The sequence below is a fragment of the Rhamphochromis longiceps genome, linkage group LG23 (genome assembly GCF_057381845.1).
Source record: "Rhamphochromis longiceps isolate RC_006_pf linkage group LG23, R_longiceps_female_GT1.1, whole genome shotgun sequence".
NCBI classification, from domain to species: Eukaryota; Metazoa; Chordata; class Actinopteri; order Cichliformes; family Cichlidae; genus Rhamphochromis; species Rhamphochromis longiceps.
Window position 1 is genome coordinate 34,610,880 of NC_140578.1, and position 15,188 is coordinate 34,626,067.

Sequence of the window (15,188 nt, forward strand, 5' to 3'; positions counted from 1 at the left end):
TGATCAGATTCTTCATGTAACCTTAACAATTTCATCTTGTTTGTGTACACACAACCATCTGCGTTAAACAATGAAAGAAAAATAATAAAACTTCCTCTTTCTAACAGCGTGCTGAACTGTTGGTTCTTTAATGTCACGTTAAATGTGCTGTTTGTACAAAGAAAAAAGGACAAAGGGATCCATTCCCATGAAATCTCCCCAAATTAAAGCAGTAAGCACACAATTAATTTCAGCTCATTTTATTTGCATATGCAAAAGTATAGTGACAGCGTATAAATACATGTACATATATAACAAGGAGGCAGTAGACAATATTAGGAAGCAACAGTCCTGTGGCCTGTTTCGGTGTTTTAAGCTGCATAAGATGTAAAGCTCATAAAACATGATTAATTTCAATCAGTACAGGCTTATGTGAACAGCATTGTTGGCAACAAAAACAAAACAAGAAGCTCTAAATGTTGCTGCTGCAGTCGTCAGTATCACAGCAGGCTGATGTGAGTGTTAATGCCAAGAAGCATTAGAAATGAACTGCTCAGCTGACTGTAATCAGAAACGTCTCCATGTTAATATTTATCCAAACACTACATCTGTTCACTAAAAAGCATTAACGCTGGAAAATAGTTAAGCTGCTAACAGTCGACATGATCCCGAGCAATGCTTGATTTCTGGGGAGCATTCTTCACATATACAGGATATACACGTACGGTTTGTTTAAATATACTGAATGATGTCATGCTTTTATACCTTTCCAACATGTCACAAACTAGTCTACCTACACATTTACGATACTTCTGAGTATTGTAAACAACTGAGCTGAAGCCAAACTACCGATCAACACACAGACTGAGCTGTAGTTCAGAACCAGACTATTAAAACGTAGAGGCAAAGTCACAGTGTGTACCCAGGCTGCATTTACACTATTTATAATATGACTATTAATTTCAATAAACATGATTGTACCACCTGCTTTCTGCAAAACTGTGGTTGAAGTAACATGTGATACCAAATACTGCATGTTGCCCATAATCTGTTTAGGCTGCTTGGGTGGGACTTGAACCAAAACAACACAGTTTTTCTGAGCTGCAGTTAACCAGAAGGCATTTCTCTGAGTGAGTCTTTGTTCATTATGAAGAAGGCAATGCCAGGTGTGTTTTAGATTGGCAGGTTTTAACTTTGGCCTGATGTACATTGGAAAAAATAAAAAAAAATCAAGACAAATTTTTCTGCTTTGATCAGAATGAATGTTATTTGAGCTTATTGGTTATACATTAGAACACTTTTTGCATGTGTAAACCCAGCCTTTAGGACATTTAAGCAAAGGGTTAGGGGGAGATTCACTTTACTTTATTGGCATTAAGCACTAAGCAAAAACTCAAACACACTTTTACTTTTTGCTCCATGTCCACCTTAGCCAACAGATTACATTTCATGTGGTGTTCCAGATAGCAAAATGCTCCCAGTGACACCAAAGCCTTAGTGTGTGATGACGGAGTTCATTTTAAGGTTATGATACGACCACTGTGCTGAAACTGAAATGCTCTGTTTGTTCCACTTGTTGGAGCGATGCTGTACTTCAGTTTGTTTTCACCAACTCATCAAACGTAGGATTCTTCAGCAAACAGGAGCTGGTCAAAGTCTGGCTCTGCTGTGGGATCGCTGCATCTCTTCACCAACTCCCTGCGGCCCTCCACCAGGGCAAGCGCCACCTGGTGGCTGCTCTGGGGATTGCTTTGGGGGTGAGAGGAGAAGTAGTCCCGCACTGCTTTGGTGGCACAGGGGGAGAGGCAGTAACGGGCCTCTGATGTGCCTCCTTGTGAATCCACCCCGGACACTTTCAACCCCGGGTCACTGGGCAACCTTGCCCGGGTGAAGGTGGCGGCTCGGTCCACAACTTGACGTCCCGGTTCGGAGCCGCGGCGCTGATATAGCCGGGCGTTGTGGTCCTGCTCTGTGGATTGAGACTTGGGTCGCTTGAATAGGGACAGTGATGGCCCCCCGTGCTTGTAAAACACAGACGGCAATGGCTGCTTCTGTTCAGTCACATCACTTTGCACAGCACACTTCTGGGCGCTGGTATCACTCCTGGGATTTTTCTGTCTTAAAGTTATTGGGGCCTCTGGGGAATGGAACCAGGCAGATTTAGGGAACTGGAGGTTTCCTGTAGAGTGATAGTGTGAAGGGGGACTGGAGGAGTCCTGCTTGAGGAGCCCTGCTTTTCCCTTCACATGGCTCCCTCCTGCTCCACCTGCATCTTTGGGAGGTCTACAGGATGTTCTGGGTTTGGTTTGGCTGCCTGAGATCAGGTTTGCAGCTCCTTTCTCACCTGCTTTTCCTTTTTCTGGTTTCCCAGGTGTGAGCGACTTATCAGAAGGCCCTCCCTGGGTGGAGACAAAGGTAGATCACATAAACAACTGTTGGAAGTTTTAGTTCTTGAGCTTTGAGAGCTAATGTAGTCCAGAGAATCTAACCTCTAAGGTTCATCTATTCATCATTCAGGCTCTTCTAACTCCATCTTACAGTCTTTATACAGTAAGGGGAGCTGGTTCAGGCAAGTTTCTGAGGGAATATTGCTTCCATCTGTTACTTGGTCAGCTTTAGGTCAAACAGTCCAAAAAAGTTTCTAATATTATCAATACTCGTAATAATGCAATACAACAGGGATATAAATAAAATTGAACTGAATTATGGCAAACCTTGACGTGGACAAAACTGTTGGTAACTTTCCATTATAGAAAGAAAAACCCACAACAGTCACTGCAATAACTTGAAAAGGACACAAGCAGTATCCATTCATCCAGAGTAATAATTCATATTGGTTTACTGAAAATTAACCGCTCCAGCGGTCTCAGGTTTGAAGGGTGCACGTTAAACTTTAGTCACAGGAACATCAAGCTGTGTGGAGTTTTATAGCCTTTAACCACAATTCAAAAGTGGTCCACACATCAGGGGTGTCAGTGGTGTTCGGATAAAGTTCAGCAGAGGATAAAGTCTAGGCTAGGTGAGGTGTTATCCAAATAAATGTTCCAGCTATCTGGCACCAGAAACACTAGTTTGTCTCATTCATGTCACCAGTGTAATACAGCACTTCATTTTTGTATTAAGCTGCCACCTGTCACACAAAACAGCTCCCCCAAAAAGGTTTTGGACAAAGTGAATGGTTGCCTGTAGGTCAGTGGTGTGAGACGTTTACATGGTGGGCCACATACAGCCCGCTTTGATCTTAAGTGGGCCGGACAACTGAAACGCTGCTTTCTGTCAGTGTAAAGAAGTCACATATTTAACTGTTTTTCTGCATCATAAAGAGAAAGCTGCTGTCAGAAAGGAAGACCTGTCAGCATAACTATTTGGACTTAAATTGTAAGAATTAAATGTGTAAAATTACAGAAAAGGTTCTCTTAGCTGATCGCCCAGACTGTCCAGTTTTTTTTGTCTTGTTATTTTTTTAACTGTAGTCATAAAAAAAACCCAGACGTTTCTATAGTAGAAGGTGAAAAACAGAAACTTTTCTGTCATTTAATTGTTTATTGCTTAATGACTTTGTGTAGTATGAATGTTCATAAATTATAAGTCCAAGATTTCTGCTTGTGCTTGCTTGTGATGTGCCATGGCTCTGTGCTACATGCAGACATTTCTGCATCTCTGCCATTCAAAGACACTTTGCATATAGTTTATTTTATATAACATTCAGTACAGAACTCTACATTTTCAAGAAAGCAATTTTGTATTCAGTGTTTTCATAAAAGCCTTATTTTTATGCATTTATTAGGGAGAACACACGTGAGGTTTAAGGCCTGGACAAGTTTAAACCTTTTGTCCTCCACAAAAGTGCCTAATTGTTTGACACTCCTACTGTAGGGTTGTCAGAACAAATAACTAAACTGCTAGTGCTAGTGCTGCTAATGGTAAGCATATACTTGGCTTTGGTTCTCTGGATCGAAACTTCAATTCCATTCAATTAAATTTTATTTATACAGCACCAAATCACAACAACAGTTGGTTCAAGGTGCTTTGTATTGTAAGGTAGACCCTATAATAATGCAACAGAGAAAACCCAACAATCATATGACCCCCTATGAGCAAGCACTTTGGCGACAGTGGGAAGGAAAAACTCCCTTTTAACAGGAAGAAACCTCCGGCAGAACCAGGCTCAGGGAAGGGCGGGGCCATCCGCTGTGACCGGTTGGGGTAAGAGAAGGAAAACAGGATAAAGACATGAAACTTGAAATGAGGATCCATTTTTTAAAGTGTTACCTTCCTTAATCACAACTTTTTACAGGCAAGCAGTCCACACAGCAGAACTAAAGTCAAAATACTTGCTATTGCCATGTTTCACAGCTCACTAACAGCATCTGGTTGATACTGCCCTCTGGTGGTGTGTTGTTGCAGTGCATTACACAATACCTTCTGGGGTAGCAGTTAAACAGTGGGCGTAGATGTTTTTAGATCTTTTTCCCTCAAGAAACATTCCTAATTAGAGGCCACATTTCAAATGAGAGAGCAAGATCTTAATGATTTGCCTGGATACATTTAAAGGTACAAAGTACAGCCGGAACTTCATTCACTACCTCTTTAACAAACTATGTTTAAAAAAAAACCCCCACTTATGTTAAACTATGTTTAATATCCAGAAAGATTTTTAGGACATTAAATCACACGGGTTGATTCTTCACATTTTTTGATTGCATAAATTCATTTTGAAATTCTGGTAGGAAAGGAAGGGTGTGTGACTTGAACACAAAGGTTCCCTGGTCAACTACTGGAAGAGGATAAGGAACTGTAATCCACTGGAAGAGGTCAAATGTCACTGACCAAAAGCAATTCAAAACAAAGGCATATGATTGAACACAACATTTAAATGGGACTGCATTTAAATGTTTTGTTTTGAATATGATATGGGATGAAAATGTGGATTTGAATGATTTTACACCCAAACTGTGGTTTTACATAAAAACATCACATACCACTGCTTCACTTACTGCAGTCTTGTCCTCTTCTTGCTTCTCCAAGTTGTCTTGTTGGGTGAGTGAAAGTCTCCGGTCTTTCTTCAGCCATGAATTTGGGTGGAGACCCCTACAGCCCATTAATGTCCCCCAGCTGACGGGTTCTTTGGGTGGGGAATTTTTGGGGCAAATCTCCTGCTCTGCATGTTCAGTGGAGGCCAGTACAGAGCTGATGGTGAGGGGTGTAGAAGGGACAGAGGTGGAAAGAGATCCAGAGGAGGAGTTGGATGGCAGATACGTCTTTTTTGGGTAAAGGCCCCTTCTGGTTGCCCAGGTCTGGTCACCACTTAGGGAGTCTAGAGAATCAGGGGAGGAGCGGGTTGGTGCAGGGGAGGTGGGGGTGGATGAGAGGCTGGAGGAGCTGGCTTCCAACCCAGACTCACCTCCATACCTCCTATTTTGAACTCTGGAGTACATTCTGGTGACTGTGTGGTTGCTAGGCTCCTTGGAAAGCTCTTCCTCACCGTCTTCATCCTCACCAGTGACACCATCTGTGCTGGCTGATGCGCATGGCCGAAACTTGGCCACATATGCTATAGCTGGTTCTGAACGCCGCCGCTGCATGTTCCGACCCTCTAGGGACAGCGACTCCAGGGTGGAAGAGGTGTCCACAGTTGCTGCATCCTGCCTGGGGCTGGAGAGGTCTAGTTCCTGTCTTCTGTGTCTTCCCAGTGGATTGAGACCTGGTTCTGGTGCAGTATCCTGGTCGTAATCACTGAATGTGAGGATGGAGTCCAAGCTGCCTTGTAGGGGTTTAGGCTGGAGGCACCTTCTGTTGCAAAGGCCTGGTGAGCCACCACTGCTGTTGTCTAACTCATTCTCGAGACTGTCATAGGATGAATCAGTCAGAGGGTAAATCCATGATTCTGATAATCCCCAGGAAAATTATGGATAATTGGATAAGAAGAAGAAAAGAGAAGGAGGACACACTATAAGAGATGTATGTAGGTGGGTGGAAAACAAGAAGCATAAACAATATTGTTAAATACTCTATGCAGTGATGTTTTTGTTTTCTAAGACCTTTATAGAAACCACAAAGTCCTTTGTTCTTGACTGTCTGTGAAGACATTTGTTCACCTTTATCTTAATTCACCTTAATTTACCAAATCTGTACTTGCACTCCTCAGTGAAACTGGAATATACTTCTTGAAACAGAACAAAAGTTCGTGAGAGCTACAGAGGGAGGAGAGTAATATTTGCTGAATATAAGACACAAAGATACAACGTTACTAGCCTAACTTAAAACCTTTGTGAGCCTCTCACAAAAGCATCTTCATGTTGTTATTCAACACTGTGCACACAACGGTTAGCAACATCACAAAGCACTTCCATGTACTTTGTACAAAAATCTTTAGTATTTGATCATAAAATAAATAACATTACACACCGAAACAGCTTTTAAAATACAGCTGTTAATGGAATTCGGATTAAAAGTGCTAGATAATGCTACAATACATTGTTTAGGGTTTTAGGGTCTGTTTCTTTTCTTTGACTTTAATAAATACCTGTAGACTCACATGGCATGCAGTAAAACCAACACAAGAGCACTGTGTGCTGACAGGTATGCTCTTAAACACAGATTTCAGGTTTATATTAGCAGACTCATTTGTAATGAAGTAACTCTTCTTTGAATAAATATATTGGTCTACCTGATCAAGTAGCATTTATTTTGGGCAAGCAAGGCAATTAGTGCTTGTCCAGTGAAATCTAAAGATAGACCTCAATTAAAAAGTACTAAGTGAAAGCAGTTTATCTCCTTTCTTCTCAAACAGAACTCTGCTTGGTTCTCAGGATGTTTGCATCTATCCTTTGAAATACTGTCATCTTGTGGCCACAATTGGTTATAATCTTTTGAACATAGCACATCCCTCTTAGCAGTAACTTGATGATTGTCTGTAGCTGATTCATTTAGTGGACATCTGTAAATTGTAGCTACATCAAAATAACCTGGTTTACACTCCCTCAAATGGGCTCGGCACTCCTTCTTTAAATATTTATACCATGTCTATGTCATGAGGAACTTGTATGAGTATACAATGCATAAATGTATCAATTCAAATGCCATTAGACACACTTTATCCGTCAAATAATAGCACTCTTACCAATTACTGTAGACTGTAGACATTTTAAACAAGCATTCAAGCATTCAGTGGCAACACAATTATTCAGGGTGATGAATTAGACATAAAGATAACAGAAAGTTCATTAAAGGCTCTCCAACTTGTGAGAGTTTAGCCTTGAGCAAACATTTGTCTCATTTGTTTGGGTACCTGTTCCCATCTCCTCACTGTTGAGTCTCTGTGGAGGCCCTCCGAACAGGGAGGAGGGATCCTCTCTGAGAATCTCCTGACAGTGTTCAATCATGAACTTCACCAACTTACAAACCTACAGGCAGAGAAAAGTGGATACTAAGCCAGTGTAGTAACATAGGTCGGAATGCCAGTCTTCAAGGCTGCGTGAAAGCACTTTAAGCATTTACAGTAAGCCAATTATCTGAGCAGCTACTTGATGTTACAAAACTTCATACTATGTGGAACATTTCTCAGACTTTGCTCCGTTCCCGTCCCAAAAACAAGAAGTCAAACTGGTTGGAAATGAGAGCTTTCAGCCTCTATGAAGCAGACATTCCAGTAAGAAAACCTTGAAGGTGTTTAGTGTTATGCTGCTCTGACTAACACAAAAACAACTTTCAGTTGACTGTTTAATCAACTTAATACGTTCTGTAACTAACATAGTAAAGACTTGAACGTGGGTTCATTTATCCTAGTCTCCATTAGGAAGATATTTTCCCCCAGACCAGCAGATCTGAAGTGGCAACTTCTCTGCTCTTTGTCACTGTTTTTGTTGTCTGCAGGTAAAAATAATGTTTTCCTTGTGAGTGAACTGTGAAGCTGCCCAGACTGATGTATTTAATTATGTTGCACTGATCCTACGAGTCAAAGTCATCATAGGAGTGACAAACTCTGTCTGAGGTTTGGGTCAATTTGCAAAGCTGTTAAATTGATATTTCACCTTAGAGAAATTGTTTTGAACAGGGCCTTGAGGAGAGACTCAGTATGGCACAATTGCATTCATTTAGCAAAACTTTGCTAACAAAAATTCTGATGTGATGCTGTTGATCTTCCACACTCACCTTCTTGGTTCCTTCTCCCTCCACCTCAGGGCTACACGGCACTCCAGGTGGCCAGAGCATGCTGGGAGCAATGCACACTGACAGATTAAAAGTAGTCATTTGGTTCTCCTGGGCATTGCCTTGGATACCGTGAAGAACAGCCAGCAGGTAGCGTAGCAGGAGTGCGTTCTCTTTGGGCAGCCGGCAAATCATCCTTCAGGGAGACAAAACAGTGATTGTGTAAAATGTGTTTTAGCTCCTGTGATTAATGTTCAAGCAGTACAGAGCGTGTTGTATGTTACCTCTGTACATCTTGCACCTGCTCCTCCTCCTCCTCCTCTTCTTCCAGCACCTCCATCCAGTCTTCATGGAGCTCACAGCTCAACAAGCTGCCCGGGATGCTGCGCAGGAAATCCTAAAGACAAGCATGCACCAACAGTAAAAGAAGAAAGAACATATCAATCGTGAAAGGAACAATTTTTTGTTCCACATAAGAAACCCTTTTGCTCCTCCCTGAGCCTGGTTGTGCCGGAGTTTCTTCCTGTTAAGATGGAGATCTTCCTTCCCACTGTCGCCAAGTGCTTGCTCATATGGGTCCTGTGATTGTTGGGGTTTTCTCTTTATTATTGTGGGGTCTTTATAACATAAAGCCTCTTAAGTTGACTGTTGTTATTTGGCACTAACGAGCTCAAGCCTTTATAACATTACATAATCACACATTCTGATTACAGTTCTGAAGAGTTCATACAGATCATACATCCAATCCACGACAACCTGTTTCTCAACCGAATAATTGGGTCATTTTAGATCAAAAAGAGGAGTGATCTGAAGTGTCAAACTTGGATCTCCAAGGGCCAAAACCATGCACTCTGAATATACTTAGAAGGAGCTTACCACACAACAAACTCACAGCAAACAGTTTCAAAACCCTTTAAAAAAAAAAAAAATCAATAAAAAAAGGGCAATTTAAGAAAATTGCAATACACCCTGATGCAAAAAAACATAATGACATTTTATTCTGATCTTGTGGATACATATCTACCTGTATCACCCTAAACCCTCGAGGGTTGGTGTCCTGCAACTTTTCCATGGCTGTATCCCAATTCAGGGTCTGCAGCCTTAAAGGCCTCATTTTAAGGCCGATTACGTCACAGTGGCGCGCCGAAGGCTGTCCCAGTTCAAAGGCTGCTCGAAATGCGGCCCTCAAATGCGTCCTTCATTTCCCTGAATTTTAAGGCTGTGGCAGTGTAGACTTCGTGGCCCAACATATTCCACAATTCATAGCGCGGCAGTCGGTGTGGATAATTTTGTGGAGCGGCCGAAGAGTAAACTGTGAAAAGTAAGTACTAATAATAATAATAATAATAATGGATTGGATTTATATAGCGCTTTTCAAGGCACCCAAAGCGCTTTACAATGCCACTATTCATTCACTCTCACATTCATACACTGGTGGAGGCAAGCTATGGTTGTAGCCACAGCTGCCCTGGGGCAGACTGACAGAAGCGAGGCTGCCATATCGCGCCATCGGCCCCTCTGGCCAACACCAGTAGGCAAGTAGGGTAAAGTGTCTTGCCCAAGGACACAACGACCTGGACAGAGAGCCCAGGGATCGAACCGACGACCTTCCGGTTACAGATGCGATTCCCAACCCCCTGAGCCACGGTCGCCCCAAGTACTGAATATTATGTCACTTATTTATGTGCAAATGTTTAATAATGAAGAACATTAAAACATTACTGTTGGCCACATGTCGGCAAACTTATTTGCCATTAGCGATGTTTGTACGTTCAGCTTTTACTTGCTTTTAAAGCCTTTAAAATATAATAATACAATAGCTGACCTTAATCTTACAGAGAATGTGATGATTTTGTGGATAATTAAAGTCAGTGATATATCCACAAACACAACAAGCTGAAAGTCAGTGATGCTGCTCGGTTTGCAGTCCTGAATATCACGGCACAAGTACGATTCACTGCACTGTTAATGTTAGCTATGTTATATTGCTGCCTCTGTTCGGTGGTGTCGAGCCAAACGGACTTAAATGTGTGTTTGAACGAGCTGACGGTTCATTCGTCAAGCTGAAAGAAAGATGCTTTAATCAGAGGAGTCACACATGTGTCCACTGTACCATCTGGGAACTCTTCTTGTTTAGCACTCGTAATAACACAAACACTAAATCCTCCTGTTTGTAGCAGTGTATACACCTGAGACTGTCACCTGTCTGTCTGTCCTGCACTCTCTCTCTTTTTCTTTCTCTCTGATTGTGGAATAAAAGTATGAACATGTATTTATAAGTCACACTTGTGTTTGAATCCTGCAGCTTATCACACATTTGATTTCCATGTGTGACAACTGCAAGTGTCCAGAGTGAGGACAGACTGAGGGACCCACTGCTGCACATCATCTGTGAGGCTTTGCACCCCTGATACATACTGAAGGAACAACATTTGTCTCTTATGTATAATACATCTATATATACACTGTCAAAGATACTTGAGTGTCTTTGAGTGAAGATTTAAGGTGTTAGGACTTATGAATAGCTGCAACTTGAATCTTTACTGAAGCTCAGTATTTGACACAGAGTTCACTCACATGAATTTCACTCACATGTGCTGTACCAGTGTACCTCCACATGTGATGTGACAATAGAAGTGATTTGATTTGAGAGTTCAAACTCACTGCTGCAATAACTAATAATGATTAATATAATAACTATAATATTGGCCATATCATATTTACACTGACTTTAGTCTCATGAACAACATTAACTATTTGTTATTTACTAGCTAATCTTATATGATTGTTCAGTACAGATATGAAGCCCAACAATCATGTTTTACAGTCCTGTGGTCTCAGCCTCAGATACTTATTAAATCACACAAAGCTCTTGTAGAAACAAACAAACAAATGAACAAAATATGTTCTCCTTCATTTCTGTCAACCACACGTTTCCAGCTATCATGGTTGCTAGGCAACCTGGGCAGCGCGACGGAGGCTAGACCGTCCCATTTCACAAGCCTCACACTTCCGTCTTTGAGTACGCGGCCCTTGAGGACCGTTGAGGCTGCGTACTTTAAGGCTGCAGACCCTGAATATACAGCCCATGTGTCCCTGTTGATGAATCTAACTGCACATTCAAATTAAACTTGTCTCTATCAGTTGAGATGTGAAGATGTGATGGGGTAATAGAAACGTAGCTGTAGTTGAGAGTTTTTCTTTTGTGCTAAATGTACTTGAATTGAAATCACTATCGACTGCTTTGTTGTCAAGCTGTGTAAGCTAGCCTGTTAGCTTGTAGGTGCTGTGGAGATGACGCAGGCTACAGGAGCACCGATTGTATAGATGTAGATAAGAACCTATAGGTGGTTTAGGGCATTCTGCAAATTAATCATCCTTTAGTGAGTTGAGCGCCTTAGGAAACAAATCCACATTGTAATCTTGAGTGTGCCCGTTGGCTCATGTGACAATGTATTCAGTCCTGTGCTATGTTGTTGTTGCAACAGATACATATTCCCAAGTCTGAAATTGTGCAACAGCACAACAGTGAAAAAGACATTCAGATTAATTGATGGGAGTGCATGTATGAAGAACTTTTGTTCCTGAATCCAGTAGGTTCTGGTTGGTCTGTTTAAGTCGGAGTAAAAAAGTCCTCTTACATAAAGTAGAGAAATTATTACAAGAAATTATTCAGTGTTAATTGGAAGTAACAATTAACACTGAATAACACAGAATTATTTCGAATTAACACTGAATGCGCTGTGTGAAGACGTCGTCGAGTTTAAGCACTCATGCACAGAGGCTCTGTTATCCCTCCAGATTAAACAAGATTATAGTCTAGATTATATTAACAAGCGTACTATGCTCCTCTGCTATGAACAGGCTGTCCTGCAGCTGCGTACACTACAAAGATGCAGAAGAAGCTGATTAATGCCGTCTTAACAGATGTGGGTCAGTAAGCGTCAGAGATTCACGTACACAAAGAGCACACCATGGTGCTGTAAACCAATCTCCCACCTTAAAGACTCCAGCTATGATGAAGATGTGGTCTCGCGTCAGAGGAAGCTGAGATTCTCCAGCATCCAGAGCATCCCGCAGCTCCCTGACAGCTCGGGCGCCTGCCGGCCGACGGAAAATCCCACGTGTCCACGAACCCTCGTGGTACAGAAACGTCAACATGTCCTGTGAGAGAGAAGAGATAAAAATTAGAGAGGGCATCCTTGTTTATTTTTTTAAAGGTACAGTGTGTAAAATCTCACCACTAGATGTCAGTAAATTGCAGATTGCTGTCAGCTGTTATTTCTCCCTTCCGAATTCAAGTGCATAATCCAGCCAGCCTGGTTGTTGTGGGACAAACAAGTCAGGCCATGGTTCTGTACTGAGTGTAGGGTATAAGTCCATTGTTTGCCCCAGCTAGCAATATGCTGGTGTTCATTTCTATTCACTCTGAAGGAACGTGCAGAATTTCATAAAAGGAGTTCAATACGAGTTGATGAGCTAGTGAAGCTCATTTCTTTGACACAAAGCAAATAAACTCACAGGATGTGAGAATCAAACTGTTTATCTGAGCAAAACCATAATTTTTTAGGACACTTTTTAAAAAAGTTTTTAAATTTGAGGTTATTGAGTTATTGAGCTGTATACCTACTTTGCCAAGATGAGGAAAAAGGCCCAAACTCAAAGCCAGTGAAAATATGCAGCCAATGCTTAAAAATAAGCTCTTTTATTGCACAAACCAAGTCCAAAGAATTGTCTTTAGACCTCCGAGATCTGGGGAAGTTCCCAATAAGCACAGAGGCCTCCATGATCCATAAATGGAAGAAGTTTGGAACCAGGAAGACTCTTCTTAAATCTGGCCACTCTGAGAGATAAGGGTAGAAAAGCCTTAGTCAGACAGGTGACCAAGAACTCGATGGTAACTATGACAAAGCTCCAGCTCTGTGGAGAGAGGAGACCCATCCAGGAGAACAACCACCTTTGCATCCATCAGTGTAGATTAGCGAGATGGAAGCACGTGATAGCTGGCCTGGAGTTTGCCAAAAGGCACCTGAGAGACACTCAAACTATGAGAAACAAAGTTTTCTGGTCTGATGAACTCTTTAACCTGAATGCCAAGTGTCATGTCTGGAAGAAACCAGGCACTGCCCATCACCAGGTCAATACCATCCCTAAAGTGAAGCACGGTGGTTTCAGTAACATGCTGTGGGAATATGTTTATAGCAGCAGGGTCGAGGGAAAGATGAATGCAGCAATGCACAGAGACATTCTTGATGATAACCTGCTTCAGAAAACCAGAGCACTCTGGACCTTAGACTGGGGAAAAGCTTCATCTTGCAACAGGACAACAACCTAAGCACACAGCCATAACAAAGGAGTGGCTTTGGGACCACTCTGTGAATGTCCTTGAGCGCCCAGAGCTCAGACTTGAATCCAACTGAACAACTCTGGAGAGCTCTGAAAATAGCTGTGTACTGACACTACCCATCCAACCTGATGGAGCTTGAGAGGTTCTGCAAAGAAAAATGGGAAAACTGCCCAAAAATAAGTGTCAAAGATTGTATCAACAGGTTAAAATTTCAGGTTAATATTTACATTCATGCTGATCTGTAAGATGTCAATAAAAACGTCCATGAACCAAATGAAATGTGTGCTTTCTGTCACTCAGTGCACACGCTCACCATGACTGGCTTTGGCAGAGTGTCCCCTGCACAAACGGAGCTGAGTGGCTGGCCGAACAAAAAGCCTCGTGCAGTGCTGAGGGACAGCTCATTCAGGTTCGAGGAAGAGCCTCGCCAGAAGGCCCAGGCGATGAGCGAGCGCCTCCTTTTGAATGGCTTCCCAGAGAAATCTGAAGAGATGACAGCAGCCCAGAAAGCATGAAATTGTAATGCTCTAATTTTTATTTTGAATTTCTTTGACACAGAATGGATGATTTTACCTGTGTGCTGTTGTGGCGGCTCAACAGGTCGAGGCTTGAGGATGAACTGAAACTGCTTGTACACCTGCAGCTGCTCTGCCTTCAGTCTGTCTGCAGGTGGAGCAGCAGCATCCCTGCCTCCTCCCTGAGAGTATCTCACATGACTCATGTGGATGCTGAAGGGAAACTCATGACCTAAGAGAGAGAGAAGAAGAGACAATAGTGCTCCCTGAAGGCTCAGTGTTGTTGCTATAAAACAAGATCACATTATGAGTGAGCACACACTCTCTCTGGAGCTACATCACACTCGTCTCCAGGGATGAAAGGTACTAGTGTGCCTAAAAAAAACCATCTCACCCCTGTGTCATGCACATGAAGATCAAAAGGAAGAGAATCACACAGCTGGTTCAGGAAACAAACTAAATACAGAAAAACAACTGACAGTCTGTTCAACTAGTGTGCCCCAAGCTCACCTACCAATTAGAGGATAAGGGGCGTTGTCCCTTTTGGAGAGGACCCACAGCTGGAAGTCTTTGATATTTCCCTAAAAATAGAAAAGAAAAAGAAAGATGAAGAGTCAAGGAGTCAGGAAAACAAAATACACAAAGGAGTCCTGAGAGAAAACCACAGCAGGCAGAGCAGAGATGCGTATTCTTTTTGACTTTTCACATGCTGTTTGTGTTCACACAACCGTGGGGTAAGTAAGAAAACACAGTACTGAGCTTCACTGGCTTTTTGCAAGGTCGGGCACTGTTTCTTTCATCAGATGGCCAAAGTGAGTATTATAAAATAGGTAAAGAGCCAAACACTGGACATTTGAATTGAAACATGACAACTTAATAATAATCAGAGGTGCGGTGCTGTGTATTAAGGTAAAAGAACACCGCTCATACTCAACTACAAACAAGCACATGGCTAAACGTTGGATTGACTTTATGAATAAAGTGTTTTTGGATTATTACTTACGATGATGCCAAACTGCTGCAGGGCCAGGCGGATCACCTCATTGGTTGAATCTGAGTTGCTGACTGGGATCGTTTTGGCCTAATTACAGGAAAAGCAGCACAGAAACACAGGAGATACTGATGAGGAGGATGAACAGAGCATCGCACTGCACTGCAAGTTGTAACAACACCCTACAGTTGTACTAGTATACACA

At 42.1% G+C, this 15,188-nt stretch overlaps 1 protein-coding gene across 2 annotated transcripts in view; it reads right to left on the reverse strand.

The window, feature by feature from the left end:
* Positions 1-228: 228 nt before the first annotated feature.
* The window catches only part of LOC146642461 (rho GTPase-activating protein 20-like), a 41,393-nt gene continuing 26,433 nt past the window's right edge, over positions 229-15,188 (reverse strand). Inside the window, exons 8-17 of one of the 2 annotated variants that reach the window (XM_085397837.1) lie at positions 14,996-15,073; positions 14,507-14,573; positions 14,051-14,224; positions 13,791-13,960; positions 12,130-12,294; positions 8,415-8,527; positions 8,134-8,326; positions 7,271-7,385; positions 4,977-5,866; positions 229-2,378 (exon numbers count right to left, since the gene is read on the reverse strand). In XM_085397837.1, coding sequence (XP_085253963.1) covers positions 1,596-2,378; positions 4,977-5,866; positions 7,271-7,385; positions 8,134-8,326; positions 8,415-8,527; positions 12,130-12,294; positions 13,791-13,960; positions 14,051-14,224; positions 14,507-14,573; positions 14,996-15,073 — 2,748 coding nt within the window. In that variant the 3' untranslated portion in view covers positions 229-1,595. Of the gene's footprint in view, positions 2,379-4,961; positions 5,867-7,270; positions 7,386-8,133; positions 8,327-8,414; positions 8,528-12,129; positions 12,295-13,790; positions 13,961-14,050; positions 14,225-14,506; positions 14,574-14,995; positions 15,074-15,188 lie in introns of both variants that reach the window. The other variant, XM_085397835.1, reaches the window with a different exon arrangement.